The sequence below is a fragment of the Dermacentor variabilis genome, chromosome 7 (assembly GCF_050947875.1).
Source record: "Dermacentor variabilis isolate Ectoservices chromosome 7, ASM5094787v1, whole genome shotgun sequence".
In the NCBI taxonomy this organism is placed as follows: Eukaryota; Metazoa; Arthropoda; class Arachnida; order Ixodida; family Ixodidae; genus Dermacentor; species Dermacentor variabilis.
In genome coordinates, this window is record NC_134574.1 from 99,902,074 (window position 1) to 99,928,176 (window position 26,103).

The 26,103-nt window shown below is 47.1% G+C and overlaps 1 protein-coding gene across 1 annotated transcript in view; it reads right to left on the reverse strand.

Moving 5' to 3' along the window:
* Positions 1 to 26,103, reverse strand: part of LOC142586983 (uncharacterized) — a 47,421-nt gene that overhangs the window by 17,831 nt on the left and 3,487 nt on the right. Inside the window, exon 2 of the mRNA XM_075697852.1 lies at positions 25,686 to 26,053. Within this exon, the coding sequence (XP_075553967.1) occupies positions 25,686 to 25,834 (149 nt within the window). The 5' untranslated portion in view covers positions 25,835 to 26,053. The remainder of the gene's footprint in view (positions 1 to 25,685; positions 26,054 to 26,103) is intronic.

The following is a 26,103-nucleotide window of genomic DNA, read 5'->3' on the forward strand; positions in this document are numbered from 1 at the left end:
CTCGCACGGGTCCAGCGTCAAGTCGAGCTCCTTGGTGAGCAGCTCGGCGTGCCGGCGGCAGTCCTCGGTGCTGCACTGCAACGATCGGCCCTCAGCGTGCCGATGCGAGCTCGAAAGGAAGATGACGAGGAAGCCGAGGAGAACGGGGACTCCGCAGCTGGCCAACACGATTACGCAGCGGTGGTTGTGCGCAGCGGTAGGCTCCGGCGGTGTCGACGTGGGCAGTGACGTCACGCCTCCCTTGGGCTGGAACGAAGGCAACATCATTTTTTTTTTGAGAAGTTAGTCCGGTTAGGTCGGACACTCGCTTTTATATTTGATAAATGTTTTAGCTGGTTTTGTAGACAAAAGGCGACAACGTCACTGTGGTAAGGGTTTCTGGATGCTGATATCCTTAGCAGATCGCTCGATGACACTATAGTAGCTGTTGCCCAAATGCTCGCAGCTCTTACTTTTTAGCGGTTCTGTCTGCTCGTCACCATGCTATCACTAACTGCTACCCACATTGTCAGTTCAAGCAGTGCACGAAGTCATTCCTATCCAGAGACTGGCGCCTGATAAGACACTCGAAACCGCGAGCTAACTCACTGCAAGTAAGTTTAAGGAGTCTGACTGATCGATGGATTGTCAAATAAGTTATTCCCTATTGTGGGAATATGGTGGCGTTGCTACGATACGTGTATCTCGGCGATGCATGAAAGAGCTTCATCACTATATTTTACAACTGTACTGAAATAATAAACAGCCACGTCTTCAACTTTAAAGGACCGTTTGCTAAAGACCTTGCCTATTCACGAACGTATGAACAGCAGGAATCTCAACCATTGTCTGTACAGCTTAAACAAATTTTTATATTTTAAGCCAGCAGATAAGTGCTGACCCTTTAGAGCTATCTAATTACTTATGGCTGGTATCATGTTGCAGATATTGACGAAAACACATATTTTCGTTTCATCTCTTTAACTGCAACTTCAAAATTATCTCGCTTACAAAAGTTGTGCTCTCGATGAGAATGACCCTTTCGACATGTTGAACGACTACATCACCACTAAATCATCACAAAAGATTCACCTTCTGTATTCTTTCTTTAGTTTTCTTTCTGTGTAGTCGAATTTAATTCTGGTGATAAGAGTATCTAAAAAATCACACATTCAAAAAGTGACTTCAGACAAATAATGTTTGTGCTTCTCTTTGTACAAGCCAAACGCACCTGTGCAGAAAGAAGTCGCACTTTCACCCGAAAGGCGAAGCATCGATTGCGATGGCAATTTAGTAAACTGCTATACGAAGTAAATATAGTAGTTTTGTCAGCTGTATAAAATCGTAAACATTCGCTTACTAACTAAATTAACAGGCATGGCGTCACGCGCGCACAGGCAAACAAATACGTCTCCCTCCATGAGCGCACACACTCGCTGTCGAAACGCTGGCACGAGGAAGAGCGGCAGCAGCAGCGAGCGAATGGACCTTCGTGCTGCCTCTGGCTTCAGCGCAAACCGAGCTGCACCCGCCGTGGCTGCTCAGTGGCTATGGCGTTGGGCAGCTGAGCACGAGGTCGTGGGATCGAATCGCGGCCACGGCGGCCGCATTTCGATGGGGGCGAAATTCGACAACACTCGTGTACTTAGATTTAGGTGCACTTTAAAGAACCCCAGGTGGTCGAAATTTCCGGAGTTCCCCACTACGGCGTGCCCATAATCATAAAGTGGTTTTGGCACGTAAAGCCCCGTAATTTAATCTTTGTTTAACCGAGCGGCGAGAACACAGCGAACACGAAGCTATCTGCCCTCGGCGCACCTAATCTCTGCACTCATCGCAGATCGTTTTGAATATAACGCCCTCACAGTCGAGTGCCTGGCTCGGTACTCGTTGAAAAATTGCCGGTTTTGGGAGTGGTGGCGACATGCTCTATTGATATACTGCACAACTAATGGTGCTTGGCATAAATGGCTTTCCCAGCAACGCCAGTAACTTGCCTCCGCTAGATTTCTAAACACAGCAGCTTGATTGGTATGTTGCTTTAGTACCATGCTTCGTTGTTGCGCGCGATTGAGTCGTACGAAAGCACTCCCAGAAGTACCGTTATCACCAGCCTATTTTTATGACCCCTGCAAGACGAAGGCCTCTCCCAGCGATCTCCGATTTCCCATGTCTTGCACTAGCTGATACCATTTGTGCCTGCAAGTTTACTAATTTCATCATCCTACCTAATTTTCTGCCATCCTCGACTGCTCGTCCCTTCCCTTGGCGCCCATTCTGCAACTCTAATGGTCCACTGGTCATCTGCCCTATGCATTACATGACCTGCCTAGCCCCATTTTTTTTCCGTGTTAATGTCAGTTTGAATATTGGCTATCGCTATTTCCTCCCTGATCCCCACCGCTCTCTTCCTCTCTCTTAACATCACGCCTAATATTTTTCAGAAGTATACGTACACACGGAAATTTATTTATGCGTTAATTATCATTCGTAGAACACTTCACGCACTTTTGGGGGACTATCTATCTATCTATCTATCTATCTATCTATCTATCTATCTATCTATCTATCTATCTATCTATCTATCTATCTATCTATCTATCTATCTATCTATCTATCTATCTATCTATCTATCTATCTATCTATCTATCTATCTATCTATCTATCTATCTATCTATCTATCTATCTATCTATCTATCTATCTATCTATCTATCTATCTATCTATCTATCTATCTATCTATCTATCTATCTATCTATCTATCTATCTATCTATCTATCTATCCATCTATCTATCTATCTATCTATCTCATAGAGTTTCTCACTATAACACCTAGAGGGAAATCTGGCGCCACCGTCTATGGGAGTTTCTTAAGGGGGCACCGTGCCGTCATGGGAATGACGGTATATGTGTCTGCGAGGCTCGTGTTGGCTGGTGTTGTAAGAGGTTTCGTCTGAAACGTGGATATGGCTACGCAAATAACGCGTTCTCAAAGTAAAATCTTCATAAAATGTTTGAATGAATGTTTGATGTTTTGTGGCGCAAGGGCCAAGTATGGCCAAAGAGCGCCATGTCCGTGTTAAATGGGCTTGCAGTGAAATCATGAGTTCGATGAAGTTGGTGTGACGTGGCTGTAGAGGGGCCTTAAAAGCGGTCGCGCTAAAGTGCGCAAAATCTGTATAATAAGATTATGGCGATGACTTATGACGTGTACTATGAACATTAAGATGCATTTAAATAGAATGATACGATGCGTAAAAATATCTAAGGTTATAAGATATGCTCGAGCACTACTGCCTCCTTAGAGCCCTTGAAAAAACAAGGGCCTGGAGGCATGTGCTAGGCAAAACTGTTATCGCAGCGGCATCCTCTGGAGCGAGGATGCTCTACGAATTTCTTGGGCATATAACGTGTAGTACGACATCATTTAAGAAGCTCAGGACTGTCTTGGTGTCAAAAAGCGGTTCCTTACCAAGAAACATAACCGGGTGTAGAGGGATGTGATGTTTGTAAGCAAGCGGAAAATGTTTCTTTCTCTCCGTTTCGGCTTCCTGACACTCCAGGAGCACGTGGAGGACAGTAAGCATCTCACCGCATCTACCACAGATTGGAGGTTCACTTCCAGTAAGCAGATAATTATGGGTGCCAAATGTGTGTCCTATTCTGAGGCGACAGAATAGGACATCTGTTCGCCGAGATTTTGTTGGGGAGGGCCAAAAACCTAACTGCGGCTTTATAACGTGCAGTTTATTATTTATCTCTGTGTCCCACATGCGTTCCCAGTGGTTTCGCAGTTTCTTTCGTATGTAAGGTTTCAGATCTGTGAGAGGCACCAAATCAGTATTATTAACAGCAGGGAGTGCAATTGACGTAGCCATCTGGTCTGCCAAGACGTTACCTTCGATTCCCCTGTGGCCGGGTACCCAGCATATGATGATTTGCTGGTTAGTTAGATAAGCTTTGCACATGTCGGAATAGACCTCAGTAAGTACAGGATTTTTATGTTTGTAGGGTGACATTAAGGCCTTCACCACACTTAGGGAGTCTGTATATATAACGGCTTTTTGGAGTTTTGCTTTCTTTATATGCTTTACAGCCGACCATATAGCGTAGGCCTCTGCCGTAATGATACTTGTTTCTGGATGTAGTACATCGCATTCCGAAAAAGAAGGACCGACGGCTGCATAGGATACTCCGGCATGTGACTTGGAAGCGTCTGTATAGAACTCTGTGCACGAGTGTTTGTACTGAAGTTCTAGGAAATGCATTCGAATTTCTACATCTGGAGCATGCTTTGAAACTTTTAGAAAGGATACGTCACATTCTGTGACCTGCCAGTCCCAAGGAGGTAATAGCTTGGTTGGGCGCATTAGGCGGTGCTCCAGGAGTGGGACATGCATTTCATCGCTAAGCTCCTTCACATGCAGCGAGAAAGGCTGTCTTATAGACAGACGGTTGCGGAAAAGTGTAGCATACGTCATATCGGTAATGGTATTAAGACATGGGTGTTCAGGAATGGAATGCACTTTAAGGAAATAAGTAAAGCTGACGTATGATCTCTGTAAGTGGAGCGGCCACTCATTCGATTCGGCATATAGGCTTTCGATCGGGCTTGTTCTGAAAGCACCAGTGGCTAGGCGGATACCTAGATGATGGACAGGATCCAGCATCCTTAGCGCGCTCGGGGCGGCAGAGTTATACACCACGGCCCCATAATCCAATCGTGACCGTATTAGGCTCTTGTAGAGATTCATTAGACACTTTCTGTCACTACCCCACGCAGTCTTGGATAGAAGTTTTATTATGTTCATTGTTTTTAGACATTTTTCTTTAAGATATTTGATGTGTGGAATGAAAGTGAGTCTATCGTCAAGTATAATACCTAGGAATTTGTGCTCTTTGTTGATAGGAATTTGTTGTCCACACAGTTCTAAGCAAGGATCCGGGACCAGACCTCTCTTTCGTTTAAAAAGTACACAAGAACTTTTGTGAGGATTGATTTTAAATCCGTTTTTCTCTGCCCATTTTGATACTTTGTTTAAACCATGCTGTACCTGTCTCTCGCACACTGCGAGGTTACAGGATTTAAAAGCTATTTGAATGTCGTCCACATAGATAGAGTAAAAAATTGCCGGAGGTAATGAAGCACGGAGCGTGTTCATCTTCACTATAAAGAGCGTGCAGCTAAGGACGCCTTCCTGGGGTACACCAGTTTCTTGTGTAAAAGGACGTGACAGTACATTGCCGACTTTTACACGGAATGTGCGATTGGACAAATAGCTTTCTATGAGGTTGAGCATATTACCATGAATGCCCATTTCTGACAGGTCTCTTAAGATTCCGTATCGCCACGTTGTGTCGTATGCCTTCTCCATATCGAGGAATATGGATAGGAAAAACTGTTTGTGTACAAATGCGTCACGGATGTTTGCTTCAATACGTACAAGGTGATCAGTTGTGGAGCGCCCTTCCCTGAAGCCACACTGATAAGGATCAAGTATTTTGTTCTGTTCAAGGAAATGGATGAGGCGCCGATTTATCATTTTTTCAAATACCTTACACATGCAACTTGTGAGAGCTATCGGGCGGTAGCTTGCCACTGAGGAAGGATCTTTGCCTTGTTTTAAAACAGGGACCACAATGGCTTCTTTCCATGCAGTCGGAAGGTACCCTGCGTCCCAGATAGTGTTGAAAAGTGTAAGTAGTGTAACTTGCGTGTCATTGTGTAAGTTTTTCAGCATTTCATACATGATTCTGTCAGATCCCGGTGCAGAGCTCTTGCATGCGCTCAAGGCAGCTCTGAACTCTGCAATACTAAAAGGACGGTTGTATGGTTGATTTTGACATTTTCTGTTGAAAGGCTTACGTTCTTCTATTTGTTTGTATTTGAGGAAGGATTGTGAATAATTTGATGAACTTGACACGTTCTCAAAATACTCCCCAAGTGAGTCTGCCTGGTCTTGTAGTGTATCGCCCTGTGTGTTTACCAGGGGGAGTGAATGTGTTTGCCGCCCTCTAATCCTATTAACTCTGTTCCAGGCTTTGGCCTCATCCCTAAACGAGTTAATACTCGATAAAAACTTGTGCCAGCTTTCTCTTCTGGCCTGTCGGCGGGTTCGCCTGCCTTGGGACTTTATTTTTTTAAAGTTTATAAGATTCTCTGCAGTGGGAGAAGCGCGTAGCAACGCCCACACCTTGTTCTGATTCTTACGGGCGATCCTACATTCGCTGTTCCACCACGGTACACGTCGTTTGCATGCCAGACCACTCACTTCGGATATGCATTTTGATGCGGCATCTATTATGAATGATGTAAGATACTCTACAGCAGCATCAATTTCTAGAGAAGACATGTCGGCCCATGAGATGCTAGTGAGAGTTCGAAATTTCTCCCAGTCGGCTGTGTCTATCTTCCACCTAGGAGCTTGCGGAGGATATTCGTTTTCTTTAGATGTTCTTATCAGTATGGGAAAGTGGTCGCTCCCGTAAGGATTCTTCGTAACTTCACATTCAAGTTCGAGCAGTATAGACGGGGAAACTATACTAAGATCTATTGAAGAAAATGTTCTTTTTGCTAGAGAGTAATATGTGGGTTCCTTTTTATTCAGGAAGCACGCACCGGAAGAAAAGAGGAACTGTTCAACAAGACGACCTCGCGCGTCTGTACGAGAGTCGCCCCACAGGGAGCTGTGCGCATTGAAATCGCCAAGAACAACATAAGGTTCTGGCAATTCGTCTATAAATGACTGAAATTCATGCTTGTTTAATTTGAAGTGTGGGGGTACATAAAGCGAGCAAATGGTGACGAGTTTATTTAAAAGAACAGCTCGAACCGCCACTGCTTCAAGGGGCGTTCGTAGCTGTAAACGTTGACAGGCTACGCTTTTTTGAATTATAATTGCAACACCGCCAGATGATGCGACAGCATCATCGCGATCTTTCCGAAAAGTAACATATTGTCGAAGAAAGTTTGTGTATTTTGATTTTAAGTGTGTTTCCTGTAAACACAGCACTTTTGGATTGTGTGTATGGATGAGTTCTTGCACATCATCAAGATTCCTAAGAAGACCTCTGACATTCCATAGAATGATTTGTGTATCCATATTTAAAGAAATATAGGTGCTGTGTTTACGGAAACGGAAGGGATGCCTTACATTACAGAGCCCTTTCGAGGCCCTGTAATAGGTGTTTTGTTCTTTTTGAAGCGTTCGAGCGAGTCTCGACGCTCCTTAGGCGTTTGGTGCGCCTTGGGGACAGGTGTAGTGTCCATTGCCTCCTGTGAGACGCCGGACAAGCGCTCTTGCGAGCGAGAGGTTTTCAGAGGGAGTCCCGCCTTGGAGGGCAAGACCCCTGCGCCCACCAGCCCGGAGGTCGATGGGGCTCCCTGAGGGATTTGGCTGCGCTGGCCGTTGCCAGCGCTGGAGGGGGCCTCGGAGGTTGGGGCAGCCTCGGCTGCGCCCACCTTCGGGGTCGATGGCTCCGTCTGCTCGGTTGGCGGAGCAGCGCTAGCTGCAACCACCGTGGGGGCAGATGGCGTGACTGCCGACTCACTGACTGTGGGTCGGACAGCCGCCGGAGGCCGTTGTGACGCTGCCCCCTGACGCGCCACATCGGCAAAGGTTTTCCTGGGCAGGTACGATACCCGCCTACGTGCCTCCTTGAAACTTATATTTTCCTTTACTTTTATTGTTACAATTTCCTTTTCTTTTTTCCACGATGGGCACGACCGCGAGTACGCGGCGTGCCCCCCATCACAGTTTACACAGTGGAGAGTGTTCGCACAAGCTTCAGTGGCGTGTTCAAGGGCACTGCATTTGGCGCATGTTTGGCGGCCTCGGCAGCTCTGCTAGCTGTGGCCAAAACGCTGGCATTTGAAGCATCTTAGGGGATTTGGCACATATGGTCTGACACGGAGCTTTATGTACCCGGCCTCTACAGACTCGGGCAGAATACTTGAACCGAATGTGAGTATCAGGTGCTTTGTTTGAATTTCTTTTCCATCCCTTCTTATCTTAATTCTTCTCACATTGACAACATTCTGATCACTGAAGCCCTCCAGGAGCTCAGCTTCTGTCAGCTGGAGCAAATCGTCATCCGAGACAACGCCGCGGGTGGTGTTGAGAGTGCGGTGTGTAGTCACTGTTAATGGAACATCTCCAAATGATACTAGACTGGGCAACTTATCGTACTGTTTCTGATCATGGAGCTCTAACAGGAGATCACCACTTGCCAGCCTTGATACCTTGTAGCCTGGACCAAGGACATCAGTTAAGGACTTGGAAACTAGAAAAGGGGAAATGTTTCGTACTTGTTTATCGGATTTTTCTGAGTGGATCACATGGTATCGTGGGAAGTTTGGTCTTTGTCGTCCAAGGAACTGGAAAACTTCATCGGTGCGCCCTCTTTTGTGAGGGCGATCAGGAAGCGGAGGGAAGGAGCTAGCCATAAAGGAAGTGAATTTTCGGCAACAACGCCAGCCACCCACCATGGAGCCCTACAAGGGGACGTTACAGGGACTGTAAAAACAGGTCCTGCAAACGCCAGCTTTACGTTATCGCTATAACCAAATATGAGATAACCTAGGTTGGTTATTCACACAAGGTTAACCCTTGCTGCCTGGAAAAATTGGAAGTAAGCGGAAGCTAGGAGAAGACAGGAAAGATGAAAAGTAAGAGAAAGACGAAGATTAGAGGAAGAGAGCGACAGGAAAAGGCAACTACCGATTTCCCCCGGGTGGGTCAGTCCGGGGGTGCCGTCTACGTGAAGCCGAGGCCGAAGGGGTGTGTTGCCGCCGCCGAGGGGCCGTAAAGGTCCAAACACCCGGCATTGGCTCAACCCCCAGGATCTCCTTTTCCCCGGACACGGCTAAGCCGCGCACGGCTACACGCGGGAGGGTCCAACCCTCGTGTGCTCGGGTACGTGGTGTCGCAACGCACCAAACGCCTGCTTGCGCAGACGCCCCTGCGGGGTTCATAAAATGTTTCCATTCACGCATATTACATCTTTACTCATCCACAATGCATGACCAAGCGAAGAAAAGCAAGAACAGACGACCAACTGTTTCAAAACGAGCGCGAACCTTGTCGTCTGTCCTCCAACTTTAGCAGCCCGCTGATACTTTTTACGTAACATATAATCGTACACGCTATAACAAGTTCTCATAGTTAAACAAAACATGTTTTCGCTTAATAATAAAGCTAAAACAGCTTTTCACATGCTGTTCTAGAAGAATATGAATCATTGTGACAGACGGAACGGTACTTACCAAGCGCGTCTTCAAGGTGTCCTGTCTCTACGAGAACGATGCCAATCCGAATCCACAATATACCGGCATTCCCATGCATACCACAGCGCAGCAGCGCCAGATTTCCCTCTAGGTAATGTAGTGAGAAACTCTATGATTGATCTATCTATCTATCTATCTATCTATCTATCTATCTATCTATCTATCTATCTATCTATCTATCTATCTATCTATCTATCTATCTATCTATCTATCTATCTATCTATCTATCTATCTATATCTATCTATCTATCTATCTATCTATCTATCTATCTATCTATATCTATCTATCTATCTATCTATCTATCTATCTATATCTATCTATCTATCTATATCTATCTATATCTATCTATCTATCTATCTATCTATCTATCTATCTATCTATCTATCTATCTATCTATCTATCTATCTATCTATCTATCTATCTATCTATCTATCTATGTTTGTATCTAACCATGTTCCTGTCTACTTGGGTGGTCACTGGGTAGGTAGTCCGTAGTCGAATGCTTAGCGCATCGGGCTGCTGTGCGCAGGTAACAGGGTTCGAAACCAACAATCGGACCAGTTTGGGTCTCTGAGCACGTGCCAATGCGAACATATACGTGCCGCTCTTCAACAAACTTCGTTCATGCCGACATGGGTCACTGTAGATGCGGGACTTCGGGGCACCACTGTTCGAGGAAATTACTCGAAGCCGACTTGGGAGCACTGGGTGCGTGCAAGCAGGTGCGCACGCCGCTCTTCAATTTAGAACCGAGGTTAAACAGCGCGAAAAAGACGGGGACACAAGGAAACAAATACCACAGACCTATAGACGTAAGACAAAGATCTGACTAACGCTCTTCAATGGGCGTATTTGGCGGCAACTTGGGTAGCTAGGTGCGTGCCACTCTACAATGACGAAAGAGATCCCTTAAATTTATCCGATGCCGATCGGAATCGAGCCTACGTCACGAGTGCCCCTCAAGGAGAGCAACCCGAGACATCAGCAGCTGGGGCCACCAGAGCACTTGGAACGTGCAGCTTTTCAATGAACGCCTTTCACGCCAACGCTTTATCGAGCTGCGCCACGACTGCGCTGGGTACGTGGCGCTCTTCAATGAACCTTTCGCAAACTTGGCTCACTTATGTACGTAGCAGAACTGATTGTTGGGCGAGTCGGTACGAATTCATAGTGAAGTATTTTGCGCGCCCCATCGACAAGGACAAAGTGAAGGGGGACACACGAGCGCTTGTCCTTGTCGATTGTGCTCGCAAAATATTTCACTATGAGCACTTATGCCACTGAGTGTGCGGAAAGCGAGGAAACAATTCTCAGCGTTCGTTCACAGGCACCGGCGCACCGCGCTTGTCAGAGTCTCGAGCGGAATGCAATGGCGAACCATATTTTTAATGCACTGTCAATAAACGTGGCAAGCTTATATACCTGATTTCATGGTGCACGGGTGCTGCACACTGCACTCATTGAATATCAAGACGTGAAGTCGCGCAATAATAGGGCAGTTGACCTCGGCGTGCGGTCATTCATGAGGCATTCGTTGCTGTTTATCTCGTCATAAAATAAATTCGAATCGCTCGCTATTTGTCGCCTGCACGCACTGCGACGAATGTAAAAAACAAAATGCGACGCCACTTACGAAGGAACACAGCACCACATCGAACGCGCAGTCAATCACGCTACAGTGCCGTTAACAAACCGGTAATGGGAAGCGATTCTCTGCAGTGTGACGTGAGCTGGAGTCACGTTGGGAAAGCAGGGAGACCAGCTTACCGAGGGCATATACGTTCCGTGGTTGTTGCTTCGCGACGAGTACTACTGAAGAGAATTGACTAAAACAAATCGCGTACGCAAACGTCTGCGGCTATTCTAACTACGAGTGTACACATTCCACAGAAACGCGTCCTGCTTGTCTCTCCCTTTTTCTTTGAAAGGCAACGCCTTGCTTGGGGAGTTACCTTCACTTTCCCGAGTCAAGTTTGTTTCTAGACATTTTCGAAGGCCAGGCGAGTTTTCAAGATGCTGTTAACGATGAAATGATGATGACATATGAGGTTTTCTGGCGCAAGGGCCAATGATATATATATATATATATATATATATATATATATATATATATATATATATATATATATATATATATATATATATATATATATATATATATATATCATTGGCCCTTGCGCCAGAAAACGTCATCTGTCAACGTCATTTCATCGTTAAAGGGACACTAAAGGCAAATACTCAGTCAATTAAGCTAAAGGGATGGATTAGTGCTAGAGAATCTCTAAGGCGCCAATATTATAGCGAGCAGAGACTTAATAATCGAGACCTCGAGGTAAATGCAGGACATGATCTGAGACTCCCCCTGGACATTCAAGCACTTGCCCGATGACGACAGCACTCGTCAGTTAAATTCTGTCACTAATACTCAACTACTCGTTGCAAAAAAAAACATCATCGTATTGTATGACAAGATGAAATAAAATGCTACTTGTCCAGTTCCATTTCATGTTCAGAAAAAAGAACTAATTGAAATTACCGTTAACAACTACGTGGGCGGTCGAAAGGTTTCGTTTTCACTCGACTCTGCGCCGCCCAGGCTTTCGCGTTTCAGTACTTTCCTGATCGCGTAGTGTTGCGCTGGTTTTGCTGGCTAGCGAAACCTCGCACAAACTCCAAGTAGCAGAGTACTAAACTTCCATGTCATGTCGCAAGATGACCGAACGGTCTACGCCACTTGACCAAAAAGCAGCTGCAGTGGCGAATCCACCGCTCTGTCTTGGCTCGGTGCCGCCGTCTGTCGCGCGCCGTTTTACTCCCCGACGGCAGCAAAGGGCGGTGATGGGGTATGCAACGTCACCACGTTGACAAAATAAAAAATGACAAAATATTAGTCAGTCATTCACAGTCAGTCGCAGAGGAATGTCCACTGCCACAAGCGTTAACAGCATCCTTGAAAATCGCCTGCGATATATAGCGCATATATGACTATTGATCTGGGATTACTCGAAGAGTAATATTACTTAAAATGGAAATCGAAATGCGTAATTGAGTTTTTATCAAAACGTCACTCTCTACTTGTAACTAATTACTTCAGCGCACGCATGCAATACGTGTATTGAGGCCAGCGATTTCTACGGACACATCCAAATGAAACCAGTTTTGTAAATAGCACCCGTTTTGAGGTAGGCGCAGAGAAAACGTAGATGCAAATGCGCTGGTGTTCCACTTGCCTTTTTTAACAAGGCGCCTTTTTATGCACCGAAGCTCAAAACTAATTGGAACACCAATGCAAATTTCGTCGCAAGCTTTGGGAAGGCACATCTCAAAACTGGTTTCATCCAAAGAATTCATTCCGAGTGGGTCTGACTTTCGAAGTCACCAGCTTCAATACTTAAAATGCAATATTGTGGTATAAAGTTTGTAAACAGGGATAAGGTGCCTCAGAAAGGTGGCCAACGTTTCGATAGGAGGACCTATCTTCGTCAAAGGCGGCCTCATCCTCCTCGGCATGTTAGTTTTAAAGGGTTAGTGCAGTGACGTCACGTGCGGGTGTTGGTTATAAAGGGAGAGACTTCAGAGGTAATGAGTCGCCTGACATCTGTGAGCTTCGTTCCCAAGACGAGGGGACAAGAGCGGGAGAGTGGGAAGGCGGGGAGAAAAGAAAAAAAAAAACGGGTGACACCAAGACGAAAAAAAAAATAAAGAAAGAAGGGGACATGAGAGAGCGTTGGGGAAGCGAGAGGTTAGGGAGCATTCAGGGGTGTCGTTGGCGGCATGTTTTTGTGGCATTAGAAGAGCCGGTCAGGTGGTCAGTGCGCGAGTAACACAACAGACCCCCCCCCCCCCTCCTCCTGAAAAAAAAAAAAGAACACGAGTTGAAAGAGTGACCTGAGTAGCATAGCAGCCATACGTCGAGTAATCTTGAAGTAGTTAAGATGGCGACAAGGAGTCTGCGGTGCAATTTACGGGGTGACTGAAAGGCAGCGGCATGGTCTTTCAAGGGGCATTAGCCCCAGTCGCTCAACGTAGGTGTCGTTACGGCGGCATCCAGAAATGGTGGTACCCTGGGTTGAGGCGCCGAAAAAGGCACATTGACGTATAGGACTGCGGAATGTGTTGGAGAGGGTGTTTGAAAAAATGCATACGAACGAATTATGGGGTTTTACGTGCCAAAACTACTTTCTGATTATGAGGCACGCCGTAGTGGTGAACTCCGGAAATTTCGACCACCTGGGGTTCTTTAACGTGCACCTAAATCTAAGTACACGGGTGTTTTCGCATTTCACCCCCATCGAAATGCGGCCGCCGTGGCCGGGATTCGATCCCGCGTCCTCGTGCTCAGCAGCCAAACACCATAGCCACTGAGAATATATATATATATAGAGAGAGAGAGAAAGAAAGGGGGGAACCGAAACCGGAATAACAAATAGGAGGGTGACGTGCACAGAAGCGGGCGGGGACAAGTGTACATTGGAAAAGGGGGGTCGCACAGTTCATATAAACGTAAGAACCTGAAAGAGTATATTAAATTGTATAGCAGACAAGAAAAAATTTTCGAAATGGAAGAGTAGGTAAGGTTAAGAATTAAGGTTAGCTGGTGGCATAATGTGTTTTGTTTCTTGGTTGATAATATGAGAATTTCAGATTTAAATTACCGCTTTAAAGATTCTAAGTTGCCACGTGCCGAGTCAATTCCCGTCGGGTGTAGGCAATTAAACTTATGTATTAGGTACGATTCCGTATATTTCCTCTCGCGAGGGGAACGGAAATTTGCTTGTAGTATATAGAGCGTTGCTTTGTCAAATATATGACCATGTTCATTAAAGTGGCTGGCTACTGCTTTAGGTAAATTGTGTTTTGTGTCCGCGCGGTGACCGTTGAGTCTTGTATGAATTTGTTGTCCAGTCTCACTTATGCATTGTTTGCTACAAGCAGCGCATTCTAGACAGTAGACTACGTTGTTGGATGTGCAGGTGAAAGCCGAAGTTACATTGTGTGCGTAATTTGACGCTGTACTTTTTACTGTAGTAGTAGATTGAATATGTTTGCATGTAGAGCCCCTGGGGTGGCCACAGGAACTGGTTCCCAACTTCCTCTTTGTCTTTAGTTTGACGTGCACAAGAACATGTTTAAAATTAGTGTTGCGTCTGTAGGCTACTCTGGGCGGGTCGGGAAGAATCTTCCGGTTGCTGGTGAGAATTGGGTAGTATTTACTGAGGATGTTATTCACGTTTGGGAGTACGTTGAGAATTTAGTAGTAAGAAGAGGCGTTGTTGCTCTTGCGATTCTCGTGTGGGGCTTGAGGACCTCGGCTCGATCAAGTTTGGTTGCAGCGGTGTAGGCTATTTGAAGGACACTGCTTGGGTGGGTCCTGTCTGATACGGTTTCTTTAAGGTGATCGAGTCTATGTAGTCTTGGTTTTCAACGCAAATGTGACGTAACGCGGGACGCGCCGGCATGTATCCGAAGTTTCTGGAAAGTTATCGATGCTTCTATCCGCTGTCTGTTGTCGCCGAACCTTGTGTTATCTGATTTCATCGCGTGACGCGAAAGTTGTAGAACTTTGTGGAAGGCACGCAGGTCCCAACGATTAGTCTGGAACATTCGACGACTGCTGTATAAAAGCCGACGCGCTTGACCCGCTGATCAGATTTTCGACGATCGCCGACCGTGTTCGCCGCTATCGTTGTGCTATAAGTGTAGGCTGTTTTTGTGGGCGCAGGTTCGCCGGTTCGCCCAATAAATGTTCGTTTTGTCTTTCACAGTATTGCTACTGTGTTCTTCAACGTCACCACCACGTGACATTATTATAGTTTCTTATGTCAGTTGTCTTACGCTTGTTGATTAATTTAGAAAGTTCTGCCAGTTCTATTCCAGCTGTAGGGTTAGAGGCTTTCATACATTGGCGTTTCTTGATCAGATCTTTCGTCTCCTGCGATAGCTTACTGGTATCCTGTCTAACGGAGTTACCACCGACTTCTATTGCGCACTCCTTAATGACGCCCATGAGATTGTCGTTCATTGCTTCAACACTAAGGTTCTTCCTGAGTTAAAGCCGAATACCTGTTCTGTAGCTTGATCCGGAATTCCTCTAGTTTCCCTCTTACCGCTAACTCAGTGATTGGCTTCTTATGTACCAGTTTCTTCCGTTCCCTCCTCAAGTCTATGCTAATTCGAGTTCTTACCATCCTATGGTCACTGCAGCGCACCTTGCCGAGCACGTCCACATCTTGTATGATGCCAGGGTTAGCGCAGAGTATGAAGTCTATTTCATTTCTAGTCTCGCCGTTTGGGCTCCTCCACGTCTACTTTCGCTATCCCGCTTGGGGAAGAAGGTATTCATTATCCGCATATTATTCTGTTCTGCAAACTCTACTAATAACTCTCCCCTGCTGTTTCTAGAGCCTATGGCATATTCACCCACTGACTTGTCTCCAGCCTGCTTCTTGCCTACCTTGGCATTGAAGTCGCCCATTGGTGTTAGGCTGCTGAGCACGAGGTCGCGGGATCGAATCCCGGCCACGGCGGCCGCATTTCGATGGGGGCGAAATGCGAAAAGACCCGTGTACTTAGATTTAGGTGTACGTTAAAGAACCGCAGGTGGTCGAAATTTCCGGAGCCCTCCACTACGGCGTGCCTCATAATCAGAAAGTGGTTTTGGCACGTAAAAACCCATAATTTTTTTAAGTCGCCCATCAGTATAGTGTATTTTGTTTTGACTTTACACATTGCCGATTCCACGTCTTCATAGAAGCTTTCGACTTCCTGGTCATCATGACTGGATGTAGGCGCGTAGCCCTGTACGATCTTCAATTTGTACCTCTTATTAAGTTTCGCAACAAGACCTGCCACCCTCTCGTTAATGCTATAGAATTCCTGTACGTTACCAGCTATATCCTTATTAATCAGGAATCCGACTCCTAGTTCTCGTCTCTTCGCTAAGCCCCGGTAGCACAGGACGTGCCCGCTTTTTAGCACTGTATATGCTTCCTTTGTCCTCCTAATCTCAGTGAGGCCTATTATATCCCATTTACTACCCTCTAATTCCCCCAATAACACTGATAGACTCGCCTCACTAGATAATGTTCTGACGTTAAACGTTGCCAGGTTCAGATTCCAATGGCCGTTACAGTTAACCGTTGCTAAAAGTTATGTCGGCATCCGCTGCGCAGTAGGCAGCCAGCAACACGAAAAACTGTCGAGCCCTAGAGGCTCGACAGTTCCGTAGAGTTAAGTGTCGAAAATTCTGGAACACCGGCGTTGAATAGCTTGACGAAAAAAAAAATTGCGCTTAGGAAATTGTATCCTTTCGAACTAAATAATGTTAAGTTCTCATGCATGAATTCGGAAATGTGGCCTAATTTTCAAACGCGTGCTGTAGGCGCCCACCATTCAGTTTGTGATGTTCCGAATGACAAAAACGAATATCACTTAACAGTTACTAAAGTTATGTCGGCATCCGCTGCGCAGTAGGCAGCCAGCAACACGACATATATCGTATAACTGACGGGCTTTATTCGTGGCTTGTCACAGAATTCGAGCCAAGTGCATTCCTTAATTCTGCTAAAATGTACATGTTGCATGCTGATGGTTTATTGTGAAACGTCGTAAGCGAAGTTCAAGCGCGTGCATTGTTTACATTAATGACTCCTCGCGCAAGCCCAGAATGCGTCTAGCATTGGCTCAAGTGCGTTCGGTGCTCTCGATAAAGGTACATTTACTACTGTAAAGAACCATTATACATATTGTTGCTTATGAACGCGAAGCTGTATATGGCTAGCCGATTCGTCCGTCTGTCTGTCGGTCGCCTGAACGCCGAAAACTCGTTCAGCGCAACCCCATGCGCATGCGCGAGAAAAGAAAAGAGGCGCGTTATCAGCCAGCACCACCTGTTCACTCCGATGCATGACGTTATGCTTCGTCGCCCGAAATTTCCATTTACAAGGCTGGTGTGATCAAAGCGTTGACGTCAAAATCGCTGTTGCCTACTGGGGAGCATTCCCATTAGATTAAAGAAATTGTGGTGTTTTACGTGCCAAAACCACTTTCTGATTATGAGGCACGCCGTAGTGAGGGACTCCGGAAATTTCGACCACCTGAGGTTCTTTCACATGCACCTAAATATAGGTACACGGGTGCTTTCGCCCCCATCGAAATCTGGCCGCCGTGGTCTGGATTCGATCCCGCAACCTCGTGCTCAGCAGCCCAACACTATAGCCACCAAGCAACCACGGCGGGTTCCCATTAGATTCTATGGCAGTCGGGTCATGTAACAGGACGTCGTGGATCGGAGCGAAAAGGCGTGCTGGTGAAGGTGACGTTGGATTAGCTGTGCCAGTAGTGACGTCGTTGCTCTCCGTCGCAGCAGAGCGCGCGCACAGCAGTTTCTTTCCGACGCCGAGTAGGCCACGCGTCATGCGTATTCTTTAGGAGCAGGCAGCTTTCGATCAGCAACGCCGCGAACAAAACCAGGAACGAGCTCGTCTACGGCGTGCTGATGCTGCAGCCCGGACACAAGAACAGGATCGTGCAGCCGAGCGCAAGCAGCAACTGCATACCGGGGATCCAGCAGCCTACCAAGCCGTCGTTTAATGAACCATCGGGATTAATTAACCCAGTAATAAACACCGGGGCCGCACGTTTCAGCTTCGCTGGTTAATCATCTGTAGGGAGTGCTTGGGTGGGGATTTTCTTATGTTTAAGATTTTTAAAGCTTTCTTTGGGAGCTGCGCATGTGAAAGGAACGCATTAGTTGTCTGCGCTGCCCAAGTTTTCCGCATACCGTACTCCGCCGCGCCATGGATGGCCGAAGCGGTGCTAGAGTGACTAGCCACCCTAGCCGCGCGGCCATGGAGAGCAAGCCGCTTTACGATGGCCATTTTTTAGGGCACTTCCACTAGTTTATATCAGGGTTTATTTTTGAAATATTCGTCAGCACGACCTATCGCAAGTTTACCATAGTCCTATCAGTGTCATTATGAGAATTATTCCACAATAACGCTTCAAACGACTGAAAGAACAAGCGCGCGCATTTATTAGGCTCCGCGGCGCCCAGCGGCGGCTGGACCGAAAAGAGTGCCGTGCGCAACGAGCCGGCCCGTGGGAGAGTGAAATCCGAGGAGCATTGAGGAGAAAGGAGCGCGCGAGGAGGAGGGTGTCGATGCTTTCCAGAATAGAGGGGGTTTATTTCCACGACGCGTACAGCGCCTCCACGGTGCCGGTGGTCGAAGCAGCCGTGATGGCGACGCCCACTTCCGTCAGCACCGGTGACGGTGTCGCGATACTCGGCGACAAATTCTGATAACAAATAGAATAACGTGACGTCAGAAGTGCGCTTCCTAATGGTGAAAAGCGACTTTTGAGTCGCAACCGGTCGGATGCACGCTCGTATCGCCCCCGAGATGTCGTTATTTCTGCCCGGAATTTTCCGGTGAGTGTACGCCCTGGAAATGGAAGGGACACCACCACCGTGGTCTTCGTCGCCGACGAACAGCAATTTTGGCGCTTCTGCTTGCCAAGCAGGCACGGAAAGTTGTAGTTACAGCCCGTATACGCCCACTGCTGACGCCTGCCTGGCGGACTAGGAATCTGCTCCAGGAATGGCCCCCGCTGATACCAGCTTGACAAAAAGTAATCACAAGAAATTCCGGCGATACCCGTCTCCAACCCCTTCTGCCTCCTCAACGCTGAAAGCATGGCTGGGAAAAACTTCTTTGAGGTAGGACCAAATACCACTAATTCATCTATAGCTGCTAAAGGTCTGAAAGCAGGGTTAAAGGGACACTAAAGTGAAAAATTATTTCTTCTGCACCAGTAACTTACCGTTCTACAACAACGAAAACACCACTTTTACAACGATAAGACGTTTGGTTAGCCAGCAACAGTGCAAGAACGAAATACGGGTGGCGACGCCTACTTGAGTTCCCGCACATGGGAGCTGTGACGTCTTGGATATTGATGGCATCTTCTAGGTCCTACTAATTATATATAGCGGTATAGATTGACTACATTGTGTTCTAAAGAAACCAAATATTAAACATGGCAAGTTTCTAGAACCTTTATTCAGCCAACGCGGCCCAAATGCGAAAACATACTTTGGAATCTCTGGCGTCACGCTGACGTACCGGCGCTGGGGTTTCGGCGCGAAATTCAAATACTGATACTTGGACCTTCACTTTCCCATCTAATTATCAAACTATATTTTTAAATGACTGCCTGCAGGGTTCTCAAACAATGCTCCATTAGTCAAAACTGATTTTTTTTTGCTTTAGTGTCCCTTTAAGTGCATCCAGGATAGTTAAGACTAACGCTCTACAGCCCGGCAAGAAACTGCACGACCACGACCAGGCAGCCTGTAGTACATGCCGCTGCAATAATGATAGCAATCGTCGCGGCGCACTCACCTCTAACTAACGCAGTGGTGGCTGGCATACTGTTCACCAAACAATAATCGGACATCTGAAGCCATAGCATATAAATATACTGCGTTATTCAAGTTGGCGTCGCCTGGACAAGTGAGTGCAATTTATGCGCCTCTTTTGCATGCTTCAATAGCCCGTGAACTCCCCAAAATTCATTTTCATACTGGGTTTAAAGTACGCGTCCACTGGCACGCAGCAATCAGTTGTCTATCGACGTGTCACATCCACACGCCGAGACCATTTAGTTGCAGTGAAAACTGTACACGTTTGTGACAATAAAATACCAATTCAAGCTTACGAGGCTATTCATCACGTTGAGATCAATGGCGTGATTTATCGCGCCAGTGGACTCACCAGTGAAGTCCTCATGGCTAACCGCACTTGTTACTCGTGCAAGATAGCGCTCGGTCTATGGACACCAAAGGCGCACTTCTTATTACATTCGAGGGCTCTAAATTGCCACGCCAAATTTATCTTTACAGTGCAGTCTTACCAGTGAAATCTTATCAACTGAAGTCGGCAATCGGTGAACTGTGCCATAAACTCAGCAAAGAGTCATGCCCAGCTACACTTCAGCAACGGTGCGACACCTGCGGCCATCTTTCGCATGGGGAATGAGATAACTGCCCAGAAAAGGCAAATTCTCTTCGCCGCAGCTGCGGGGACAAGCGTCTAGCGACAGACACAAAGTGCCCTGTTCTGCGGAAGGCCACTATAGGCAACTCGAATGCTACGCGCCGACGCATTCTAGCCGCATCCACCAACAAGAGGAACGAGAACTGCATGAATTTAATCAGACTGAAGCGCAAGTTAGACGCGAAAAGGCGATTTGTCGTCCTGTTTCGAAATGCTCTCACGGTCGACGCCGTCGACGAGTCTCGGAGACATGGGGGTTAAATCTAAAAGCAGTGCCCCCGATGCACGTACAATACACGAAGCACCGGGAGGCAGTGGTGAGTGTAGCACCTCCGGTGTGTGAACACAGGCATTGCCAACTAACCAACAATCCGTGCGACCGAAATAGGCACTTGTGCACCCAATATATGCCGACGTCCTTCGCGCCGCGCTACAGCACGTGGGCAGATATCTACAGCAAGAGCAGATATCTCGAGCACCGCGCCCCTCGACGAGGATCAGCCGAAGCAAATTGTCGAACAGGTCACGGCTTAGGTTGTCAAGCGCATACTCCCTCTTCTCAGGATGCAAATTCCTCTCGTTAGGTAAGAGTCTAAGCGAGTCTCTGCACTATCTTCATACCCATCACTGGAAACCATGATGGCGATTCCATGCGACGTTTCCTTCGCCAGATTCCCCGATTTGGTTTCTTCCGCGAAGCTGCCGGGGAATCTGGCTCAAGGGCGCGGAGCTCATCAGGGGGCTATCAGTGACGCCAACGCTACCTCTAGCCATTTTGCTAAGGGAAAATGGCACACACATATCAGCTTTGAATAAAGGGAAAATGAGACATCCACCCGTTTTGTAGCAATTGCTACAAAGGAAACCCATACGGGTTCCTCGAAAGAAAAGCCTCATAGTTGAAGAAAAATTCGTCCTGGTCCGCGACTCGAACCCGGGACCACCGCCTTTCCGGGGCAGCCGCTCTACCATCTGAGATAACCAGGCGGCTAGCAGATGGTAGGGCGAAGTCGAATTTGTCGACAACACGAAGCAAAGGCAAGAGTTTGACGTAGTAGTTCTGCGGAAACCCGCAAGGTGGAGAGAAGCATATCACATATCAGCTTTCATCGGCTACAGGGCCTAATGTACCCCCTTCCGTAGAACACAGGCGCCGCGGACAATGATCTCAACCTGCACCTCTATAATGGCGAAGGGTCAAGCATGCGTCCTGGTTTCTTCACGAGTTCCTCACGCTGAGCTCGACACGTAGGCGTGGTGCTCGCAGACACGATAGGTGCCAGGGGTACGTCTTTATATTTAGATACAAATGTACAAGCTCTGGCTTTTTTTCTGTTTACACGATGACTGTCGGCATTACCAAATATATGTGCATATGTCATGAGTTGAACTCTTCAGAATTATTTACCCCCAAGATGGTGTAATTGTACGCGGGGACTTCAACGCGACGCACACGCGTTGGGATTATGACACAACGGATGCACGCGGTCAGCACTTACAGCAACCGATAAGAAGAGCTACTCTTTCTCCCCAATGCCTCAACCTTACCAGCTCGTTTTGGTCAACATAGAGGCCAACAAGACACTTCCACAGACCTAACTCTTTTGGGCCATCTCAAAGAAATAACTTGGACTCGTGCGAAGGATCTGTTTGCGTACAGTGATCATTATCTATTAGTGTTGTCTTGGGCCTCTTCAGGGCGTAAACCACGACAACTACAGGGACGCTATCGAAACGAGGAGCATGTCAGATGGGACAAGTACCGCAAGACGCTTAGCGAGTGCGGCTTTCCCAGAGAAATGGACGAGCTCTTCACCCAGATTCATGCTGCCAAGCAGAATGCCACGACCGAGCTTTCTGTAAAGTTTGATGCTCCCAAACCGGACTCTCACTTACTGACGTCGTGGAATCACAAGTTCCGGTCGTGCAGCTAGTCGTAAGTGCATTCTTACTCGCATAACCAAAGAGTTGGAGCAGTATACTGCCCTTCTTGCTGTTCGTGACTGGCAACTCGTCTGCGACACAAGTCGTATGTTTAAGGCATGGCATATCTTCAGAGCCATGCTGGGACGCAAACGTCCGAATCCACCAGCACTTAGTATGGTACTGAATTTGAAAGTTTCCCCAGATGAGTTGGCGTTAAAAGCGGGAGAATTTTTTCCCCAGCCCACGGGAGCATCGGCACTACCCGTATAGCCACCACTCGGTGTTTGCTAGTACAATGTTCCTTTCACTATAGACGAGAAGCATCCCTGCATGATTATAACCACCGCAGCGCTCCTGGCCCGGATGGGTTACGCTACTCAACGCTTTGCATTTTACCACAGACGCATACATTTGCGCTTCTGAAAGAAATTAACAGGTACTGGGAAATGGGTCATCTACCCGCTACATGGAAGGAGTTCATGGTGATTCCTATAACAAAGCCAGGTGAACCCAGTCTGAAACTGCGAGATTTAACGCTGATATCTCTAACGTCGAACATCTGTAAGGTAATGGGGCGAATGGCTTTGCGAAGGCTGGAATGGTACTTGGAGAAGCATAACGTCCTCTTACACTCGATTACAATTCTGTCGAGGCCTCTGTGCCCAGGAGATCCTTAGAGAAGAGTACATGCCGATGTTCTGGCAGAGCCCAGTCGGGTGCAGCTTCGAGTTATAGTAGGAGTAGACATGAAAAAATTTCGATTCTCTTCCACATGCCACTATACTTGAACATTTCTTGCTGAACGCACCTTTTGAGCTTTGCTCGGAGATACGAGACGGCAACGTAACGTGACAGGCGTCCCTCAAGGTGCCATTATTTCACCGGCCATATTCAGTGTCGCTTTCAGTTCTCCCAAAACTATTGCAATCAATAACAGGACTATGACATGCTATATACGCGGATTACATTTCACTCTGGACCAACACTGGGTCCCCTAGGGAGCAAGAGACCGCGCATGCAGGCAGGTCTTGATGTGACCCGCGATTATATCCGCGCATGATGTATGCAAACTTATCCAGAAAAAAAAAACAGGGTACTTCAAAGTCAATAAAGATCACACGCAAAAGGTCGAGCCAGAGCGCAACGTGTTCTCTCTTCGCTTGGGTAATTCGACCATTTCCCGCAAGGAGACAGTACGCGTTATCGGCATGCAAATAGACCAGGACGGGGGAGCCAAAACATGTCTTCGCAGCATATCCCGCAGCTGCCACCATGGTATTACACCTCATGCGGCGCGTTCCTGGACGCGTAAGGGGATCAAGGAGGCGGGCCTCCGTCAGATTGCTTTGGATCTGGTGCTATTAAAAATCATGTACGCTTTTCCGTATGGGCACACCACCCGTGCGCAAACGCTCTAGCTCAAACGAAGTAATCGCAAAACAATGCAGTTGATCACTGGGCTACCCCAATATACGCCCATCGCCGACTTACATGCATGTATAATCGGGTCAATGCCTTGCGGGATTTGGCGGAGCAGCAATTGCAAGCCCAGTGTGTCCGTCTCTCCACGACGACGGCTGGTCGCCAAATCCTACGGACATTGGGCCACTCCACTCCCATCTCCTGCTCCGCCGTGGGAACTGATTGGTTACGCTTATGGGATGCCTTTGCCAAAGAACACTTGCGCAGCCAATGCACCACGACGTAAATCAGCTGTAAAGCGCCATATGTGACGCTGTCCAGCGCACTTGCTTGTGACGGGGTCGTAAAGCTTTGCGCTGACGCTGCCAATTATGAACACGGTGCAGCTGTAGCTTGCCATGACGTTGAGTCGACTGCCACCACTGCCGCACACGTGTCTACCGATAATACAGTCACGAACTTGGAACTTTTGGCAATAATAGCTTGGCGTTTCTCGTATGGAAGAAAGGCAAGATTCAGCTCATTGTACGTACCACGTTTAAGCGGATTCGCTAACAGCTTACAGCGCCTGCCGCGCCGGTGAGGCTGAGTATGCCATACTAGAACCTATCTAAGCAACCTATCCGAGCTATAGTAGTATGAATATGATTAAAAGAATACGACAATTAACAAATTAAAAATACAGTCGTATACAAAACTAATAAAAAATGTTACAGTAGAACAGCTACAAAAACAGGATATGTAACTACTGCATTACGTATACACGTGACACGAACAACCCACAAGCGTAATAATTGGAGTGGTTGGTTGTTAAAGGAGAGCGTATACAGAACATAGCCAAAATCATGGTCAAAGTACAATGGAAAAGTATAAAGTACAGTAAACCGAAGTTACATACAATTAAACATATAAAAAACTGGTTAATTAAAGAGACTGTGAGAACAACCCTAGAACAATATATATATATATATATATATATATATATATATATATATATATATCCACACTACATATCCAGATCGCCTCGAACACGTCTCGCCGATTAAATAACCACTTTAGTTTTGCGCGCATGTACGGTAAGACACATGCTTTTAACTTTTCCGCGCTTCCTACGGCCATTCGCTTGTGGAACAATCTGCCTGATCACATTGCTTCCGAGTCAGATCAAAAAAAATTTCGTCATCTCCTACACGAGCATTTTTCATAATAGCACTTACAAATCCCTTTATCTTGTTTCTTACCCTTGGCAATGTGCTTCGAACTTCTTGCGATTTTTTTTTACTGATGCATTGCTATCTCGCTCCTATGAATTGCTATTTTATGCTGCGCCACGTGTTCACTTGTATGCCCTGTATATATTATAGCTTTTTTGCGTGTTTCCCTAAATATCCCTTCAACAATTGTACTCCCTGATATGTTCATTTTTCGTGTATTTTACTTTATAGTATTAGTACCTTACGTTGAGTTTTACTCGTGTTATTTACTTAAGTGTACCTTTGTGGTCTTTCATTACTTCAGTTGTTCCTTTTACATGTTTTTGGTAGTAATGAGCCCTGCATTGAGGCGTATCGTTTGTATCGTTTGTACTTTAGGAGGCTGTTTACTCTTTCTTCTCCCCCTTGATTTTGTACCCCCCTTACACAATGCCCCTATAGGGCCTGTAAGGTATTTTAAATAAATAAATAAATAAATAAATAAATAAATATAGAAGTCTAAATTCCTGCAACTTTAAAAGCGCCAATTGGCCCCAAGGCTCACAAACCTCCTGCGCTATTTTATAACCTTCGCAGAAGACGTACCTCTTCCTGACCCCTTTTAACGTCACGTCCCCTCCCGCCTGCGGGGTTTCGGTTGCTGCTCTCTCCCTCCCCCATTACCCCCTGTGCTGCACGGTTGGAGTGCCCTCTCCGGAGCGAGATAGTTACTGCGGTGCCCTTTATCCAATATTTTAACCCCCCCCCCCCCCCCCCCTTCCGTTGAGCTTCTCGTCCCTGCGCCGTACACTGCCTTCTTACCGCGGTGGTGGTGCCGGATGAAGTCGACGTCGCCGCCACAGGCACTTGTCCTCTATGACCCGGATGTCCGCCGCTGCCACCGCCGGGCGACGTCCGTTCTCCGAGAGTGGCACTTCCCGAAGACGTCGCCGGCTGCCCTGTGATGGCATTCTCCGCCAACGAGTGCGTGCGGACGACGGGCGACTGCACTCCCAAGACGGGGCTGACCAGGCCACTCTGGGACGCGGGGCTCGGCTGGGACGAGCCAGCCGTCGTAGCCGCGACGGTCACTGGCAACGTGGCCGGAGCGTCACTCGTCGTCTTCATCGGGCGTTGGTGGCGGCGACGTCGCTCGCTCTTCTTGCTCATTTCGTTCGACATCGCGGTATCTGGGAGAGATGCAACACCGCATTCGTCATACCGCAGGAGAAACGCACTT